Raw genomic sequence first — 19,860 nt, forward strand, 5'->3', positions numbered from 1 at the left:
CTCTCATCGATAAACTGAGGATTGCTGGCATGTTATTTTCTACATCCGGTGAAAATCATTGAGCCATTTTATAGTCCGTTAGCCAAACTTCTCCATGCACTTCACCACTGCCAAAGATGGAAACCAAATAATTTGCCGTGAAAGAATGTTTTAACAACTCAACCAGACATGATTGAAAGCAATCAGGACAGTTTGAGGTGAAGGTCAGGATGCCACGATATACCTGATAAACAAGAGGAACTCCAGGAGGTCCATGTTTGTCAGTAGATTCGTTTGAGAGCACTCTAGGTGATGAGTGTTGGAAGTTGGTCATGCGTGCTTCGCCTTTTACAGAAAACATATTCCCTTCACATTGAAATGATTTCTACTTCCGATAATGTCACTTTCATGTTTTCCTCTTAAAATACATCAGCTGATATTGATATCATTGTCTAGGTATCTACATCGTTCTTGCCGTCCAAGAATACACTGCCTCCTAACTCTTGCTTTGCTCAAAGCTGAATTATTTAAGATACCCTCTGGTATGATTTAGCATCTTCTCTCGACATGGGCTGGAAGAAATGTGGATCATTCTGCTGAATAATACCCCCTTGTTCGTATGCACGATACACAGTAAGCTGTGGGTGTTTACGAATCCAATGCCCTAATTGTATAAACGCTTATCTGCGATTCAGAATGTTTACACATAAAACTGTTAGTGATCTTTCCCCATTGCTCAATGAGTTGTCTCAGCACGTGGGCAGCAAGTTATTGCGGAGGAACATTCAATTGTGTTCATACTACAGACAAAAATAATGGGGCAATAAATTACACACATCAATTTGTATGAAATTATTTCCAGTACCTGTTTATAATTGTATCAAGGTTTATATCAGCAATATTAGTCAAATATTAATTATTGCTCCCATTTACTACCCAAAATTAACGGAATTCGTCGAGGGTACAACGTGGAGGGAATGAATATATTTGAGTTAATTGATTTACTTTGCATTCGTGAACTAAAGTTTAAGCTTTATTCATTTATCAGTGTCACACAGAGGCTTACATTGACACTCCAATGAAGCTACTGTGAAAATCCCCTTGTCGCCTGTTGAGATGCACTGAGGGAAAATTGAGCATGACCTAGGTGTGAGCACCGAGCCAGCATAACTTTCGGACTGTGGAAGGAAACCGGAGCATCCGGCGAGAACCCACGCAGACACGGAGAGAACATGCAGGCTCTGCATAAATAGTGACACAAGCCAGGAATCGAGCCCAGACCCCTTGCACTACGTGTCAGCAGTGCGAACCACTGCGCCATCGTGCCGCCCCACGGTTGGCTCCGCATCCCATCTCACCAAAAGTATCAGCATGTCCTGCCACCTATTTTTCCGCGCTGCATTTAATGTTTATCCATCAAAAATGATATTCAAATCAACCAACACATGTTGTGAGCTTCCATGCAATCATATCACTGCCTGGGGTATGAAGGCTGTCAGGAATTCCTTCGTTCTATCTTGGTTGCTCCCCAATTCGCTCAACTCCACCCTCGCAAGTGGCAGTACTTTTACTACATCCATCCTGTTTATCTGTGTTCTGAACCCAACATGCACTGTTTGATTTTCCATCCATTCGAGCAAAAAGCTGTTGCAGTCTCTTCCGTCCTCGCTTGCTCCGCTCATGACATCAAAGCTAAATCGTTTGTCAATTATGTGAATTGCAGTGAAACCAATGTCCCATGTTAATCCATCTGCCTTCAAGATTTATCCTTCTTGAAAATAACGAGCGGCGCGGGAGCACAGTGGTTAGCACTGATGCCTCACAGCGCCAGGGACCTGGTTCAATTCTACCCTTGGGTGACCGTCGGTATTAAGTTTGCATGTTGTCTGCGTGGGTTTCCTCCGGGCGTTCTGGTTTCTTTCCACAGACCAAAGATGTGCGGGTTTGGTTGAATGGCCATGCTTAATTGGCTCGAGTGTCAGGGCATTAACAGGGTAAATATACGGGAATCTGACCTTGTTGGAACTGTGGTCAGTGCAGACTCGAATGGCCTCCTTCTGCACTTTAGGGATTCTATGTCTGTGTCATTATAACCCTGATGCTTAGTTTCCTGCTCCCGGAGTTGTTCAGCTGCGCTGCCACTTCGAACGATTTGTGACTCTGTAGACTGAGAACATTAGCACCTCTTTCTCATTCAGAATTTAATTGTTAAATTAATGCTTAACAATTTTATGGTTCCTATAAAGTTTCTGTCAGGCGCTTTATACTCAACTGAAAATTAATTTCAAATTAAGGTCATTAATGTATTCCGACACTGTTGCATGGTCCCTTCTGTTTGGAGCCATTATGCAGAATGGGTGAAGGGCATTTAGGAGAATCCGGTTCCTGCCACAGGTGCAAACTTGAGATTCTCGTCGCTTGTCCTTTCAGCTGTGCATGTCACGCTCTGTCCTCCCTATCTTCGACTATCCAGCCTGTTGAGCTGAAGCTCAGTGAGGGAGCAGCATTTATTTATCTTTACTGATTAGACCACTTATTTGCCATTGTCAGCACGAAGAATCAAAAACTTCAGATCATAGCGAACTGTCTGATATTCTCGATTAACATGTGTTCATGATGAAACAATGGCTACGCCAGAGCCAATGTATCCGTGTTTTCGGACCATGGAGCCTGTCAAGATCCCAGTTAACACCGCGAAGAATGAGGCACCTTTCAGCACGAAGTTCCTCGGTCAGAACATTTCCCCTCTTCTCCTGAGTTTTTATTTGGTTTCATTCGTGTTGTTGTAACCAATTGAAAATCACTTGCAGACATGTCTTGTTGGTGCACTTGTCCTAATCTCATTTCATCATTGTCCTTTCCGTCTTTGAATCAATTCTAAATTCCACCCGTTTTCAGGGTTCGTTACTTGATCTTTCAGTGGCAACACAACGTTTTACCGCATCCTACAAGTTGTAGATATTTCAATTCTTAAAGTTCAAATCAAGAGATATCCACCTTACGTTTTAAATATGATTCAATCCCCAGTGGCCCCAACAAATCCACCGAATGTTTCCAATATTACTTACATTATTATTATTTATTATTATTTGCATTTTATTTTGAATTGTGTTAAATCTGAGGGCAAGACATAAAAGGGTATGCTTGTCTCAGAGGACGGCTGAGTATGGAGCGGGCAATTTAGTGTTTGGCTTTCTTTTAACGCTGCAGCGATTTCAATGGGAGACTCTTCATGGCAGGTTCCCCGCTTAGCGAATGGTCTGATTGGCTCTCTCTTCGCCCAGTCAGGAGAAGAGGACTGTGGAAATGCAGCAACACAGTAAGAAGTCTCACAACGCCAGGAAAAAGTCCAACAGGTTTATTTGGTAGCAAATGCCACTATATTTTGGAGCGCTGCTCCTTCGTCAGGTAAGTGGGAGTTCTGCCGGCTCCAAGGGCATCTCCACGAACTTAAGCAACAGCAGGGATGTAGAAGCCACTGCCATGGCGTGTGGGACTTTGGGTGGAGATGTGCATGTTGGCTGTTTTCAAAATACAGGCTGGTCTACTAGCCAGCTCCACCCCTGATGCTAATATTCCTTTCCCGGGTGATGCTCAGGTGTGCGTGTGTGTGTGCGTTTGGAGGGTGGGGGCGGGGGGCGGGAGCGCGGGAGGGGGCGGCGAGTGGGTGGTTAGGAAGGAGAGAGAGCGGTTTGGAAATGCATCATCATACATTAAGTCAGCAAATCAGTAAAGCGCGGCACGATGGCACAGTGGTTGGCATTGCTCCCTCAAAACGCACGGGACCCGGGATCGATTCCCGGCATGGGTCACTGTCCATTTGGAGTTTGCACGTTGTCTCCATGAGTTTCCTCCGGGTGTCCAGGTTTCCTTCCACCGTCTAAAATATGTGCTGGTTTGCTGCATAGACCCGAACAGGCGCTGGAGTGTGCCGACCCCGGAATTTCACAGTAACTTCATTGCAGTGTTAATGTAAACCTTACTTGTGACTATAAATACACTTTAACTTTTAACAGCATGATGTCAAAGTAAGATTAGATGATCAGGGCTCCGGACAGTCCAATATTCTAAAAGAGCATGATGCAGGTAACCTTCAAAGTGCAGGGGAATGAGTGGTAAAATAATAGGGCTTGTCAGCCAAATCAGTTGCCAGTTAAGAACGATCTTTGGTCCAGATAATTATTTTGGATATCTCTTGCCGGGGGTTTCTTTCCCACGTCACTGTGCTAGTACTGTGGATCTCATCTGATTGTTTGGTTTTTGTTTCTGGTGTGGAATCGTCGCTGGGCAATGTCAAACCTGACAGCCAGGTAATATCTTAATAGGTTCACGAGGTAAATCATCCCTTCGGAGAGGCAGAGTTGTATTAAATTATTCCTTTCTTCTTTGGGATGAACATCTGAATCATTCACAAGGATGTGTGAAAAGTTCAGATGCGCTTTGTGTTTGAAAATGGCCGCTGTTGTTTCCTCGGATATAACGATGAAAACAGATGATTTTTCACAGCTTGACACAAGCAATTGGATCGGTATACCCTATCAAATCGAGATGGTTATTATTGAAAACCTTCTTGGATAGAAATCCGGAGATGTCCATATACCATATCAGTTCATCCATTTTCAATACTGGAATGCGCTGCCAGGCAAGGTGGTGGAGGCTGACACACTGGGAACGTTTAAGACTTATCTAGACAGCCATATGAACGGAGTGGGAATGGAGAGATACAAAAGGTTGGTCTAGTTTGGACCAGGGAGCGGCACGGGCTTGGAGGGCCGAAGGGCCTGTTCCTGTGCTGTATTGTTCTTTGTTCTTTGTTCTTAATACCAATTACAAATTAAAGGTAAATTACTAAACCATTTCCATGACAGCAGAACAAATTCGCTTGTGTGGGAGTGTGCTTGACCATAGAACTATACACGTACCGGTGCATGAAGCCTTCCAGCAGCTTTTTGTGATCATTTGGTTTTGATTTATTGTTGTCACGTATTAGTATACACTGAAAAGCATATCATTCACAGAGAAGGAAAGAACAGAGTGCAGATGTAGTGTTACAGTCATAACGAGGGAGTAGAGAAAGACCAACTTAATATAAGGCAGGAAAGAAGTTATTCTCGAGTCAGTTGGTAGGTGAGCTCAGAATTTTTAATTTTATTCCGATAGAAGAAGATGGAGAATGTCCGGGATGCGAGGGGTCTTTGGTTATGCTGTCTGCTTTTCCGAGGCAGCGGTAAGCATAGGCCGAACCAATGGATTGGAGGCTGATTTGTATGATGGACTGGGCTTCGTGCACGACACTTTGTAGTTTTTTTGCAGTCTTAATCAGAGCAGGAGCCATAACAAGTTGTGATACATTCGGAATGGATGTTTTCTATGGTGCATCTGTAAAGGTTCGCGAGAGTCGTAGCAGACATGTTGAATTTCCTTAGCATCCTGAGAATGTCGCTGTGTTGGTGGGCATTCTTAGCTACAGCGTCCTTATGGAGGGACGAGGACCGGTTGTCCATGACCTGATTGGTGCAGCATCTGAGTGTTCGTCTGGGTACCCCATCTGGGCAGTCGCTTTCCGTGGGTTGACTTTCAAGATGGCTGATCTGACGTCTGCGATGGTGACCTCGGATATGGCTTCCACTGCGGTTTCCACTGAGCGTTCGCCCGCTGATCTCTTCCTCAAAACGAGCATAGAATGCGTTGTGCTCATCAGCGAGGTCTGTATTGGTACCGCCGATTCCACATCCATTCATCTTGTAACGTGTTATGTCTTGCAGACCTTGCCATAGTCACTGGGAGTCTGTGTGGCTAACTTGGGACTCTAGCTTAGTCCAGTACTGTCTTTTGATATCTTTGATTGTTCGCCGACGGTCGTATCTGGATTTCTTGTAAAGGTCAGGGTGACCTGACTTGAATGCCTTAGATCTGGATTTAAGCAAGCAGTGGATATCCGTGTTCATCCATGGTTGCCGGTTGAGAAACAAACGGATTTGCTTCTTTGGCAAACAGTTTGAATTTTGCCATTCTGAGGGTTCTTTGGAGCTGTTCAACATTTTTCGATCCTTGCTGGAACTTCATTTGTTTGGGTAGAATCTAAGATCATGTTCCGGTCTCAAGAAAACTTCTTGGTGTCTTTGGTTGTGTTTTAGAAAAAAATGGTGTCTGCTTCTTTCTCTTGTCATGAAGACTGTTGTTCATATTCGATATGATCTATGTTCTGGGCATATGCTGGTGACTTCTCCTGGATTCAATGAACCGTCCGGTATATCAGATGTATATGCCAAAAATTCATGTCAATGTTCAGATTATGCAGTGTATTACCTGAACGCCTGTCGTGTGCATGTGTCATCTTTCCTATTCATCCTGTAATGCCTCATGTACTCCTGAGGCGCATGGACAAGTAAAGGTTGGGAGGTGTTTCAGCGATTTTCTGCCGAATATTAATTCTACGTTCCATTGTGCGAACTATGCCAGCTCGGGCTGGATATATCTATCTATTCGATTCCAAAAGTGTCGTGCACTATGTTAGCTGACGCTGTGCTTTGCACAGCCAATTAATGCTCAGTCGGTTTAAGCACAGGGTCTGTAAATTTGCTACCTGCATTCTCTGGCCCCCGTCTTTGCAAATGTCTTACCATGAATCGTGACAAATGTATATCTTTGCAAGTTGTTGGACCAACAATTAGTGGAGAAGTGGTGCCAAAGCATAAATCAACTTGGTTGAAGAGGGTGAGGTTTGTACTCGCATCTGTGTGTAATGAATCACTCTGATAGATACTCTGGGTCATTGTACATGGTGACATTGGTGCAGATGCCTAAATCATCACATTCGCTTTCTGCAGCTTTATGGAGCCCGCCTGCGTCTGAGGATGGAAATGCAAAGGAAATGAGCGGCAGGGTGACACGGTGTATGTATTCCATGATGCTATGTGCACCAGCACTGAGAAGCAGTTTTGCACATACTTCATAATGACCCTCCAGCTTTATCTGGACGCTGACACAGTCTTTTGTTGGGAACACTTTATTTTAACCCTGCCAAATGCTGAGTAACTAGCTGAAGATAGTCTGGACCGTCATCATCATTCAATTCGCACTATGCTTCTGTCTTCACAAAGGAAGACTTTAATGATGTATAGAAATTGAGAGGGAGAGAAAAAAAAAGTATTGGCGAGGAGTTGAAGCTAATCAGCGTCAGTACAGAAATGGTTTTCGGGAAATTGATGGGATTGAAGGTTTATACATCTCCATGTCAATCCCACAGTACTTCATGAAGTGGCCCTGGAAATACAGGATCCATTGATGGTTGTTTTCCAGCATTCTTACCGGTTCATACCGATTGGAGGGTATCTAATCAAAGCCGGATATTTAAAAGGGAGGTAGAAGAAACAGGGAGATATAGAACAGTAAAGCTAACGTCAATACTGAGGAAGTTACTAATGTCCAGTAGCAAAGACTTCATAGCTCAGCATTTGGAACGCAATGGTGAAATCAAGGAAAGTACGCATGGGCCGACGCAGGAGAAATCATGTTTGACAAATCCATTGGAATTTCGAGGATGTAACTCGTAGAGTTGACCAAAAGGAACAATTAAGTGGTTTATTTAGACTTTCTGAAGGCTTTCCACGAGGTCTCACATAGCCGGCTATTACATGAAGTTAAACTACATGGACTTGTGTGTAGTATCTTGAGATGGATACACAGCTGGTGAGGAGGTAAGAAGCAAAGAGTTGGCATAAATTGTTTTTTTTTCGATTGGCAGTCTGTGACGAGTGTGCAACCACAGGGATCTGTGCTAGGACCACAACTATTCACATTATATTTTAATTATTTGGAGGAGGGAACTAAACGTTCTCCCTCAACATTTGAAGATCTTACAAAGTTGGGTGGGAGGGTGAGCTGCGAAGAGGATGCAGAGGTGCTTCAACGTGTTTGGACAGGCTGAGTCAGTGGTTTTCTGCATTCAGATGCAGAATAACGTGAATAAATGTGAGGTTATCTATTTCGGTAGAAGTAATCGGAAGACATATTATTATTTGAATGGGTATAAATTGAAAGAGGTGGGGATTCATCGAGATCTTCGCGTCCTTGTGCATTTGTCGCTGAACGTCGGAGTGAATAGACAGCATGCAGTAAAAAAGCAAATTATATTTTGGCTCTCAGAATGCGTTGATTTGAGTAGAATCGGAATGTTTTCCTGCAATTGTATAGGGCGTTGGTGAGGCCATTCCTGGAGTGTGGTGCGCAGTTTCGTGTCCTTATCGAAGGATGGATACCCAAACTAGAGATGGTGTACAGCGAAGGTTTACCAGGCTGATTCCTGGGATTCCAGGACTTCAGGCGAGGAGAGCCGCTTCGGGTTATATTCAGTGGAGTTTGGAAGAGTGAGAGGGGATCTGACAGAAACGTCGACAATATTAATAGGATTAGAGAGGGTAAATTCAGAAAGAATGTGTCCAGTGATGGGGGAGTCCAGAACTTGGGGTTATAATTTCAGGATAAGAGGCGAATCATTTAGGACTGCGGTGAGGAGAAATTGCTTCACCCAGTGAGTTACGAATCTGAGGAATTCACGACTACAGAAATTAGTTGAGGGCAAAATGTTGTGTGATTTCAAGAAAAAAAGGTATAAAATTAGAGATAACACTTGGCCTAAAGTAATCAAGGGATGGGGGAAGGGGGGGGGGATCGGTTGGGGGGGGGGGGGTGGAGGCGGTATCAGGATATTGAATTGGATGATCAGCCATGATCTAATTGAATTGGGAGCACTCGGGAGTTACCTACTCCTGTCACCTTTTTTAAACTTCCAGATGTATTAATCATTTCATGGTAATGCTTGGCCAGTCATTCTGATGGAAATCTTGTTTATGTTACGTTTGCATTTGCTTTGATGATGTTATAGTTCTGATCAGCTACTCCAAAGTGTTTTATGGAGCCCACCTTGGTCATAAGGTTTGCAATTTGAATTTGGCTCGGATAAGCATAATATGTTTCACTTCGGGCATGATTCAAATGACCCACTGGGGAGCTTTCAGCAAACAAAGTTCATTAAGAATATAGCTAACACACATAGTAAGAAAATTAGCAAGAACCTTTATCATTTACAAACAAGAAACAAAATAACAATGATAATTTATAATCCTTATCAAATGCATCTAATGTGTTCCAATTAAACCAATCAATAGCCAAAAGACCCATTTCACAGGTTCAACACAGCAAAGACTAATGCACATGTGATACTGGACTTGAGTCCTTTGGATGAAGTCTGCAGGTCTCTGGATAGAATCAGAAGAGTTCAAAGTCAGAACAACTTCCCAAAACATTGGGGAACAAGCCATCAACAGACGATTCCACCTTCAGAAAGGCAGGTTTTTACTTTCAGCTAACCAGCAGAATTTCCAAAACCAGGGAGAGATAGAGGGAGAGAGATTTCTTTTCAGTTTGCTGACTCTTCGAAAACTAAACTCGAACTGCAGCCAAAGAGAAAACCGAATGAAGTCCTATCACCTGATCTGCCAATCAGCTTTTCTCCTTACAATGCAGAGTCACAAACATCCCAGTAAAAATAAACAACCCCCGTTTAAGCAGCCATAAAAGGACATCTGCAGTCAAGCTGGTGCCATAATGACATCAGTCAAGGCTGTGCGCTGAGAAACACTGAAGTTGTGAGAGCTGCAGAGACCATGATTTTTAAATCGTTTCTTAAAGGTACACGAATGTCACAATTATTAAATCATATAACTGTCTGCCCTCTGTATGTGGTTTTACGTGATTTTAGCCTGGACCTGTTTTGCCCGTTGGGGGGTGCATCATAATTTTCAGTGGCCTGTGGTTCCACAAGCCTTGTGCGCAGCATATGTGTATGCAGTGGCATCACGCGCATTGCTTAATTGTTTTTGCCTGCAATGTTTAGGCATAATCTGCAGTCTCATCCTTACCCTTGTTGATGTCCTTACATGCAATTGGCTTCTAATAATGTTTCCACATTGCAAAACTTTGTATTGGACAAATAGGTATTTTACGAGCAAATTCTATTGGATTCGATAGAATAGCAAGTTGCTTAATTGGTGAGATAGAACAGCGGGCGTGAAGTCGTGATCATAACACTTGAATGTGCTTCTCGTTATGAATTGATGACTTAGCTATGGTGTTTCCTGCCCGGATGTGTGGGGTTGCAAGTGGATTTCAAAGTTCTGGTGCATTCTGAATTTGCCTTTGAATTATGACGATATCTGAGGAGATTTCGGATGGTTTTTTTTAGGGGGTGTTCGATTTTAGATTTTGGAGGCCTTACTTACTTATAACTCTCATAATTTGAACAGTTTGCCTGTCAGAAAAAACCTTATCAAGTTGCAGAGATCACAGCTCGACGTGTTGGAAGAATAAGGGCAGATCACACAGGGAATCGGCTGCCTTCCAATTCAATATTTCTTCATTTATAGTCATTCTTCACAATTTCGCTAGAAGTTTGGAGCTGCTCGGTTTCTTGCAGATTTTCTCTGCAGTAAATTTAGCGCTGAGTTGCTAAACCTTTAGTGGCCACTGTCGAATTCAGAGTTGACTGCTTGATGGCATTGGAGGTCTGTTCAGCTCTTTCTGATTATTCGGACTTGAGGTCTTTGCTCAGCACACAAGAACAATGATATGGTAGCTTCAAACGGTCTTCATGACAATGAACAGGGATAGCAAGCAGCGTAAAAATTGAGCTCTCACAGGGACCGTCTTTACAAATGGGACCATTCTTGGATGTTCTCGTACCCCCTCATCAGTCTGCATTATTTTCTTTCAGCTGTGATCAAATCACTTCTTGCATTCTTTCAACAGTGTCGGCACTATCAGAATTCTTACAATTTATATCCCTGTTTAAATTTTGCAACAATTAGATTTTTATGAATGAAACAAGCTCAAATTTGACCAACCCTACAGGTGTTGGATGGCCTTGCGTTTGAAGGAGGGATGAATGCAACAAAACGTACACTGTGTTCATAGAGTTGCAACAAAGCTGCAGAAATCTAGTACTTGCTGAAAATTAATAGATCTTGCACTTTTACGCCAGTCCTGTTGTGCTGTTGCATGTGAAGGAGTTTAGTCGTGTGCACCCCGCAGTCAGGAAACTTGTATAACAATTCCGCAAACTGGCCATTATGTTGTTTTTTTTGTTTCTGGACGTAAGCGCGCCAATCTTTCACAATCAACTTTCAAAAATAGGCCGAAATTCCGTTCAGAAAGTAACATCTACAAAGATTCATTTGTAGACTTTGGTACCCAATCAGAACGAGAAGAAGTTTGATTAACGGACGGAGTACAAATCAAGACATTACTACATCAAATGCTGTTGAAGTAATAATGATAGGCAACAGTAACACAAGTGCCCATTTAACGTTTTATGCAACAAATGTGATAATACCGAGAGGTGAACATTTTTCAGTGATCTGAATAGTTTAAAATTAATTTGGTTTCAAAACGATATTTGCTAAATAAAACTCTGTGATAAGGTGGAAGGAAGAAGAGACTAAATGAAACAATTGTTGCAAATGCTTAAACGAGTGTAATGGGAAAAGTAAAGCAACAAATGACATTTCTGGAGGAGGATAGAAATGCAAAATGAGCAACAGTTGTTGTGATAAATAAAGTAAAACAGTATTAATAAATGCACTAAAACCAAAACGTGCAAATAAAAGGGAAGAATAAATGAAGGCTGTGCAAATTGTTGAATGGAATGATGAGGGCCAAACGTCTAAGGATGATGTGATATTCTCTCGTCCAGTCTATGACTAAAAATCTGTCTGAGCTGCTCGGCGAAACACACATAGATTTTGTTCATTAATACCCAGTATGTTTCTCACTTTCTATCTTTCAGTTAATTTCATGGCGATTACAATCCTATCCCGGGGAAAGTGTGGCCTCTCAAATTGCACCACTCGCTACCTGGTAGCCATGGCAGTTGCAGATTTAATGATCATTATCAATGATGTTATATTGAGGCAGATCAATTATCATTATTTCAGTGGGTCTTTCCTCGATATTACACCAGTGTGCAGTGTTCTTTACGCCACCACTCGTGTATCCATAGATTGCTCTGTATGGTTCACCATCGCTTTCTCATTTGATCGATTTGTTGCCATCTGTTGCCAGAAGCTTAAAGATAAATATTGTACTAAGAAAACTGCAGGTATTATCATCGCGACAGGCTCTGTTCTGTTTTGTGCAAAAAACGTTCCTCTTTACTTTACCAATGAACCCTATGAGATCATCAACAATGTGCCTTTCTACTGTGCTGCAAAAACAAGTTACTACACAGAGCCCGGATGGATAGGCTATGACTGGTTTGATATGATTTTAAACCCTATGCTTCCATTTGCTTTAATCTTGTTTATCAACACGCTTACGGTTAGGCACATTTTAGTGGCTAGTCAGGTTCGAAAAAGTCTGACAGGCCAACGGAAGGGAGAAAATAACGTTGATCCTGAGATGGAGAGCAGACGGAGATCTATGATTTTACTCTTCACCATATCCGGCAGCTTCATCACTCTGTGGATGACATATGTCATATATTTTTTGTATTACCGCATTACAGGAACAAATCCCACTGGTTACAGTAGTCCACTCTCCATCGCTGGCAGTGTCGGAGCCATGTTACTGGATCTAAGTTGTTGCACAAACACATTTATTTATGGGGTGACACAGTCGAAATTCAGAGAGCAGTTTGTGAATGTGGTTAAATATCCGTGTACATTAATTACGAAAATAAGTAATGAACAAGTCAAGTTGTCTTAGCACAGGGACAAGACTTTCGTTGGAAAAACATTTGAATGTCATTTTTAAGCCAACAGTTGCATCAATGAATGCAATATGAAATCACTGGTCATTTTTGAATGCAATCATTAGCGGTTAACGGCTATCCCATGCTGTTGTATATTCCTTCTTCATATTCTGCCTCTTCTCATTTCTAAGTAGTTGATGCACCGATTGAACGCCAGAGTTCATTTGCTTCACCAAAAGGCAGGTAAATAATGTGGGGCTGTCGAATAGATAACTACACAATATTCTCTCTGCAACATCATGTTTTTTCCTTAAGTGCACAACAGCTATCAGGCCTACTATTTTCTGCGACATCAGGCTATCTTGATTTCCCTCTCTCTCTCCCTCTTGCATATACACACATCCAGTCAAACACATGCACACACAACATACACAGACACATTCTCTCTCTCTCTCTCTCTCACACACACACACACACACACAGACAATAATGAGCATATTGCCGGGCAGACAAGTTTATGTTTTCAAACTCTCTCAAATGCATGCCGAATAAATTCAGGACACATTGGTTAAAGCAGAGCCTTCAGTGATCCAGCCACATTAAAGAATTTCACTGCATTTTAACGCAATGAATTTGCAGTGAACGGGTCGTTGTACATTTTGTACTTCCAGAAATCCCTGAGCAGCTGACGTTACAAAAATGATTATTTTACCGTGTACTATCAAACACTCACCGGGCAGATAGAGAATGAGTGATGAAGTAAAAGTCGTTTTACAATATTATAAACTGCGAGGTCAAGTAAAGTCCAGAGAGAATACAACTCTTTCTGCACTGGCCCGTAATCAGAAACACACAGTTACAGCATGGATTTGATGGAGAGTGCAGCTTCGATCACAAAGTTCCTTCAGACAATTGGGGGGAACGTAAAGGATGTCTTCTATGCACAGTAACGTTTTTAATATTGATTTTTCCAAAGAGTTCATGGAGCTCTTATGGAATTCATTCTCAAAACCGTGTTAAAAATGTTTCCAACACATGCCAATGGCAGATGGAAAGATCGGGAGAGTCCTAATCAGTCAGGTCCGACGCCGAGTGGCGTCCCCTAGGCAATAAGCTCCCACTCAGGCTGTATACAATGTCCCCAGGAAATGGTTAGCTATGGAAACAGGTGAACCTCTGCCTTGTGCAAAATGTTGTCCACCTTCTGGAATGTTATTTGAACTGTACTTATGCAGCGACGTGGGCGGCATTAATCGATTTCTCTTGGTAGATAGTGAAAAGCTTTTGAGACACGAGGTGAGGTATGTGGCGCAGTAGCTTCATAATGCAACCTTATTACTTGCATTTATGGCAACGAAATTGAGACTGCCCATGGACAGAGGGGGCGCAGGGATGTGTCTCGCCGGTAATGTGTTAATTGCTCGCTTTACTGTAGCTAAATTGTTTTATCTCTCTGCTCGAGAACATGTAATTGATTCGGAGAGCCGTACTTACAAGAATCTTAGAGATTCTGGAAGGTTTTATATAGAATGTAAGCTGTAGGAAATTCAACCGATTTTAGTGACGTGTTTTTTTGTTTCCTGATTCATTCCAAGTTTAATTTCCTCTTGGAAACCGTGCATTTTTGTCGCTTTGGATTAATTACCTCAAGTGGATAGAGCCGTGAAGAAGGCCTATAGTGTGTTGGCGTTCATTAACAGGGGCTTTGAGTTTAAGAGCCGAAGGGTTATGCTGCAACTGTACAGGACCTTGGTGAGACCACATTTGGAATATTGTGTGCAATTCTGGTCACCTCACTATAAGAGGGATGTGGAGACACTGGAAAGAGTGCAAAGGAGATTTACCAGGATGCTGCCTGGTTTGGAGGGTAGGTCTTATGAGGAAAGGTTGAGGGAACTTGGGCTTTTCTCTTTGGAGCGGAGGAGGTTGAGAGGAGACTTGATAGAGGTTTATAAGATGATGAGGGGGATAGATAGAGTGAACGTTCAAAGACTATTTCCTCGGGTGAATGGAGTGGTAACTAGGGGGCATAACTATAGGGTTCATGGTGGGAGATATAGGAAGGATGTCCGAGGTAGTCTTTTTACTCAGAGAGTGGTTGGGGTGTGGAATGGACTGCTTGCAGTGATAGTGGAGTCAGAAACTTTCGGAACATTTAAGAAGCTATTGGATAGGCACATGGAGTATTTCGGGATGATAGGGAGGAAATAGCTTGATCTGGGTTTCAGACAAAGCTCGGCACAACAACGTAGCCCGAAGGGCCTGTTCTGTGCTGTACTGTTCTATGTTCTAGTTGATTTATCACTCCTGATTTTTAAAGAACCTTAAATTCTGAGGCATGATGCGTCTCTGCACATAATGTGACTTCATGTGATGTAAACAGCTGTTCTCTGCGTAACACAGTGGAGATTTCTCAGTTCCGAGAGCGAATCAGAATGTCCAGTGTGAACCATGCAAACTCTTGTCAGCAGAGAGGCAAAAGCGTGGATTTTTGAAGTCGATTTATTCTGCAATGATTTTGTGTGAAGTTTTGTCTTGCTGCCTCAGACGATACTTGCTGTAGAGATTTCTGCCGTCAATTAAAGCCAGTTGTGTCATTTCCATGTTGTTGTCGAATTCACTGCGTTTCTGCAACGAGATCAATGTTACTCTAATTGAACGCCCATTTATCAAATTTTAAGTGATATTTGCCACGGTCATTTTAAGTGATATATATATATATATATATATATATATATATATATATATATATATAGTCATGTTAAGAGATATCTGCACACAAAATATTAATTATATTTTCCATTGTCTTTATAAGTTGTCTTTCCTGTCACCGGTTCTACCGATATTTTTTGCCCTGACGTCGTGAGATATTCGCTGCTTCCAGTTTAATTGAAAAACAAATACATTGCAGTCATGAGTTTCCGTCTCTGATGATTGTTATGCTCATGAGAACGTGACATTTTTAAAAATTTCTCATTTTACGGGACGTGAGCGCCGCTGGCTGGGTCAGCATTTATTGCTCGCCTCTAACTGCTCCCCAATTCAGAAGAGATCTGAGAGGCAACCACATTGCTGTGGGTCTGGAGTAACATTAAGGGCGAGGACAGTACATTTCCTCTCTCAAAGCTCATTAGCGGGCTTGTGGCTCAGTGATTTTGTCACTGGACCGAATACCCAGAGCCAGATCTAAGAGCCTCTTTGACATCCGGCCGAGATAGCTGCTTAAGTTTAAATTTAATGAAAATCTGGAATTAAAAGTCGAATGATGACGATGCAATCATTGTTGTAAAAAATACGCTTTTGTTGTCTATGTCAAGTTCCAAGTGTTATGCTAATTTTACATAGAAATGTTGCCAGTTTATGTGGCAATTCATGTGAATACTTACGTAATATGCACGTGCAAATTGTTTTTGCTGTTCCATAGAATCATCGAATGAGACAGTGCAGAAGAGGCCCTTCGGCCCATCGAGTCTGCACCGACACGTTAGAAACAACTGACCACCCACCTAACCCCGTCTGCCAGCTCTTGGCGGATAGCCCTGAATGTCATGTGTGCCAAGTGCTCATCCAGATACTCTTTTAACGTTATGAGGCAACCCGCCTCAACTACTCTTCCAGGCAGTCCATTCCAAACCCTCTGAGTAAAAATGTTTTGCCTCACATCCCCCCTAAACGTCCTGTCCTCACCTTGGACCTATGTCCACTCGTGACTGACCCTTTAACCAAGGGGAACAGCTGTTCCTTATCCACTCTGTTTATACCCCTTGTAATCTTGTACACCTCGATCAGGTCGCTCCTAAGTCTCCCTTCTCCAACGAACACAAACCAAGCCTACCTAATCTCTCGTCATAATTTCAGTATTCCATCCCAGGCAGCATCCTGTTTAATCTCCTCTGCACCTCCTTCAGTGCAATCACATCGTTCCGACTAAAACATTACTCTCGCTGTGGCCTCACCAAAGTTCAATCCAAATCCAACAAAGCTTACTTGCTTTTGTCATCGAAGTCTCCATTGATAAAGAGAAGTATCCCATATAACTTTTTCACCACGCTACTAACACGTCCTTCTGCCTTAAGAGATCTTGGACAAGCACGCCAAGGCCCCTTTGTCCCATAGAATTTCCTGGTGTCCTACCATTCACTGAGCACTTCCTTGTCAAATATTCCTCCCAAAGTGTGTTCCCCCACACGTTTTAGAGTTAACTTCCATCTGCCGCTTATCGACCCATTTGACAGTTCCATCTATACACCTTCCCAAGACACTCCGTCTCACTGTTAACCACCTGGATAATCATTGTGTCAGCCGCAAACTTGTCAATCCTACCACCACCCCCCGGCCACCGTGCACATAGTCATGTACGTTCGTTATATAAATGCCAAATAATAGGGGGCCCAACACAGATCCCTATAGTAAGCCACTGGCACTCGCTTCCAGTCACTGAAGAAGCCTTATGTCACCACCTTTTACAACTGGGCCAATTTCGATTCCACTTTGTTCAAACTACCCTGAATCCCATGTGCATTTACCTCCTTTACACATCTCCCATGTGGACTTTGCTGAAATCCATGCAAACTTAAACGACTGTGCTACGCTTGTCTAAAAACCTGGTCTCATCGTTAAGAAAAAAGTCAGATTTATTCGGCATGACTCCCTCTTGCGAAGCCATCCTGAATATCCTTGATCAAGCTTTGCCTCTCCAAGTGGAGATAGATGCTCTCCTTCAGAGGATTTTCCAATAGTTTGCCTACCAGTGACCTGACACTCAATCCTCTGTATTTCCCTGCTTTAGCTCTACAACCCTTCTTAAATAAGAGAACCACATTAGCTGTTCTCCAGTCATCTGTGGCCAGAGGGGAATTTAAGAATTGGATCGGAGCCCCTGCAATCTCCTCTCTTGCCTCCCACAGCAGCCTAGGGCACAATCCACCTTGTCGTGGAGATTAATCCACTTTTAAGGCTGCCATCACATCCAATACCTAATCCTTCCCTCTGTCGATTTGTTCAAGAACCTCACAGTCTCTCTGCCTGAGTTCCATACCATCATCCTTGTTAAAGGGAGATTTAAAGAATAAGTTTAGAGGGAATAATATCCTTAGTTTAGGTGCCTGTATGACAATTTATATTGAAAGTTACATGCATAGCAATTTATATTAGTAGGAATAAATAGTGTAAAATAAATATGTATGAATTTACCGTTATACGATCACAAAGGGCATACATGAAAACTCCACCATGTTAACAGGAGCTCAGGGCAGTAAAACGACACAGGATGGATGCTAGCTTTTAGCCACATTCCTGAACACCATTAGCTGGCTTGAGCACAAGCTTGTGCACAATAGACCACAGATACTGGTGACTGGTCGCAGTCTATGATCTGCGGTCTCGGATGAAAACAAGACACGGAGGATTAGGGAGGCCAGTCATGGGAGGTGATAAGGAGGCCCACTGGACAAGGAGCATTGTACACTCAAGGACTCCAGATGGGAGAAAGAAAGATAATATTGATGAGGAACCATGAGTCGTGTCCATGCGACCACGAGCTGATCATGCACAAGCCCACCTTACGTAATGCCTTTTTCATTGGATATATGGCTGCTGTATGTAATCTGAAATCACTATTATTGTACAAGGTCCAGCCGTGATGGGCTGTGTAGATGTTTGAAAAATGTATAAGAATGGATGTTTTTCCTTTGTTCGTCGGAGAGGGACACTGGGTTTAACAGAAGCCATCTGCCCGCTGGAGAAAATAAACCGTTCGATGTGAGGACCAACCCTGAGCTTTGAGTGATTTCTTTGAGATTCTCTCCCACTAACAGTTTGGTGCCGCGACTCAAATTCCTCAGTCGACCGGTACCATGAGAGAACCGGGTGAGTATATTTACTCATTATAAGTACAGATTTATCCCGGGACACAGGTGGCGTTCAACAACTGACGAATTACCGAACTTGTGAACAGGCTGTGGCCAGCAGACAAAATGGCCGTGGGTAGTTCGTTAAGAGACGTAGGCATTGTCAGGAATTGTTTACTGTATTAGAATAAGTAAGTGACTTGTGACAGACAATTAGCCAAGAGACGTGTCCACTACAAGTAGCGCAGACTAAGTGCGGACCTCTGAGAGTGGATTTTTAACGGTTCTAGTCCCACCCAATCATTACAAGTAACGAAAGCGAGCTCGAATGGGGGCCAAAAGACTCCTTGACCCGCGTAGAAAAATCGAAAACTATTGACAAAATGATCAAATCAGGTTGGAAGCCCCACGATCCCCCAGAACACTAGAGGGAATGGTGGAAGGCAGAAAAGAAAGAAAATGAATAAAAAGCATACTCTGTGCCCATGTAATTCTGACAGAACAGGAAAATGCATATGTTAACAGTAAAAAACAACAGCTGTGAGTTATGACAGTACAGACAGTACAGGTGTTGCCAGCACTCACGGAACAAATCCTAAGTGCTCCGTCTCATACCCAGGCTGTAAATTGGACAACCAGGACGTTAGAGATGCTCAGTAAAGATTTAGGGAAGGAGACGCCCCGCCATCATATGACCCAGAGACACGCATTACAGCAGCCCCTGTAAAGATTGAATACATCCCAGTGAATCCTGCCCAACAGGGAATACGGGGAATAGCCCCGGGGGCACCTGCACGACCATCTCAGTTGAGGATGACATATACCTATCTCCCTGTCTCCTGGGGAGACTATGGCATTGCAGGATAAATTACTGCATTAAAGGCCCACAGTAGTAACGCAGTTTCCTGGCAGAAGCTCAAAGTAATGCAGGTCTGCCATCACCTCCACAATCGGGATTTTGCGGGGCTAGTTAGAACAAAAATGTCTGAAAATTACTGGCTGCAATTGCAGGCTGCCCACCAGGATGGAACTTGGTGTGCGGACCTGGCCGCACACGCCCAACAACAGGCGGAAGACTTCCTGGCTTTTAAGGCCGACATAACTGATACCCAGGTCAGGTTCCCGTAAATTGGAATGCCATCATAGGGGTCACCCAAAAGAAAGGAGAAGGAGGACACGAATATTGGAACAGGAAGTTTGAAGCTTTCCTTGCACATAGCGGCATGCCCAGTGCCGATCGACGGACCCTAGCCTTCCTCCAACTATATCGTGACAGACTGAGTC

General features: G+C 43.0%; 1 protein-coding gene across 1 annotated transcript; it reads left to right on the plus strand.

Moving 5' to 3' along the window:
• The first annotated feature begins 11,901 nt into the window (after window positions 1-11,901).
• LOC144494028 (G-protein coupled receptor 15-like) lies at window positions 11,902-12,741 on the plus strand. The gene has a single exon (XM_078213602.1). The coding sequence runs from the start codon at window positions 11,902-11,904 to the stop codon at window positions 12,739-12,741; it is 840 nt and encodes a 279-aa protein (XP_078069728.1).
• Window positions 12,742-19,860: the final 7,119 nt, after the last annotated feature.

The sequence above is a fragment of the Mustelus asterias genome, chromosome 5, assembly GCF_964213995.1.
Source record: "Mustelus asterias chromosome 5, sMusAst1.hap1.1, whole genome shotgun sequence".
Classification (NCBI taxonomy): domain Eukaryota; kingdom Metazoa; phylum Chordata; class Chondrichthyes; order Carcharhiniformes; family Triakidae; genus Mustelus; species Mustelus asterias.

What these genes read in the sequence shown, in the direction of transcription:
- LOC144494028 (XM_078213602.1), top strand. Translation starts at nt 11,902, where the DNA reads ATGGCAGTTGCAGATTTAATGATCATTATCAATGATGTTATATTGAGG.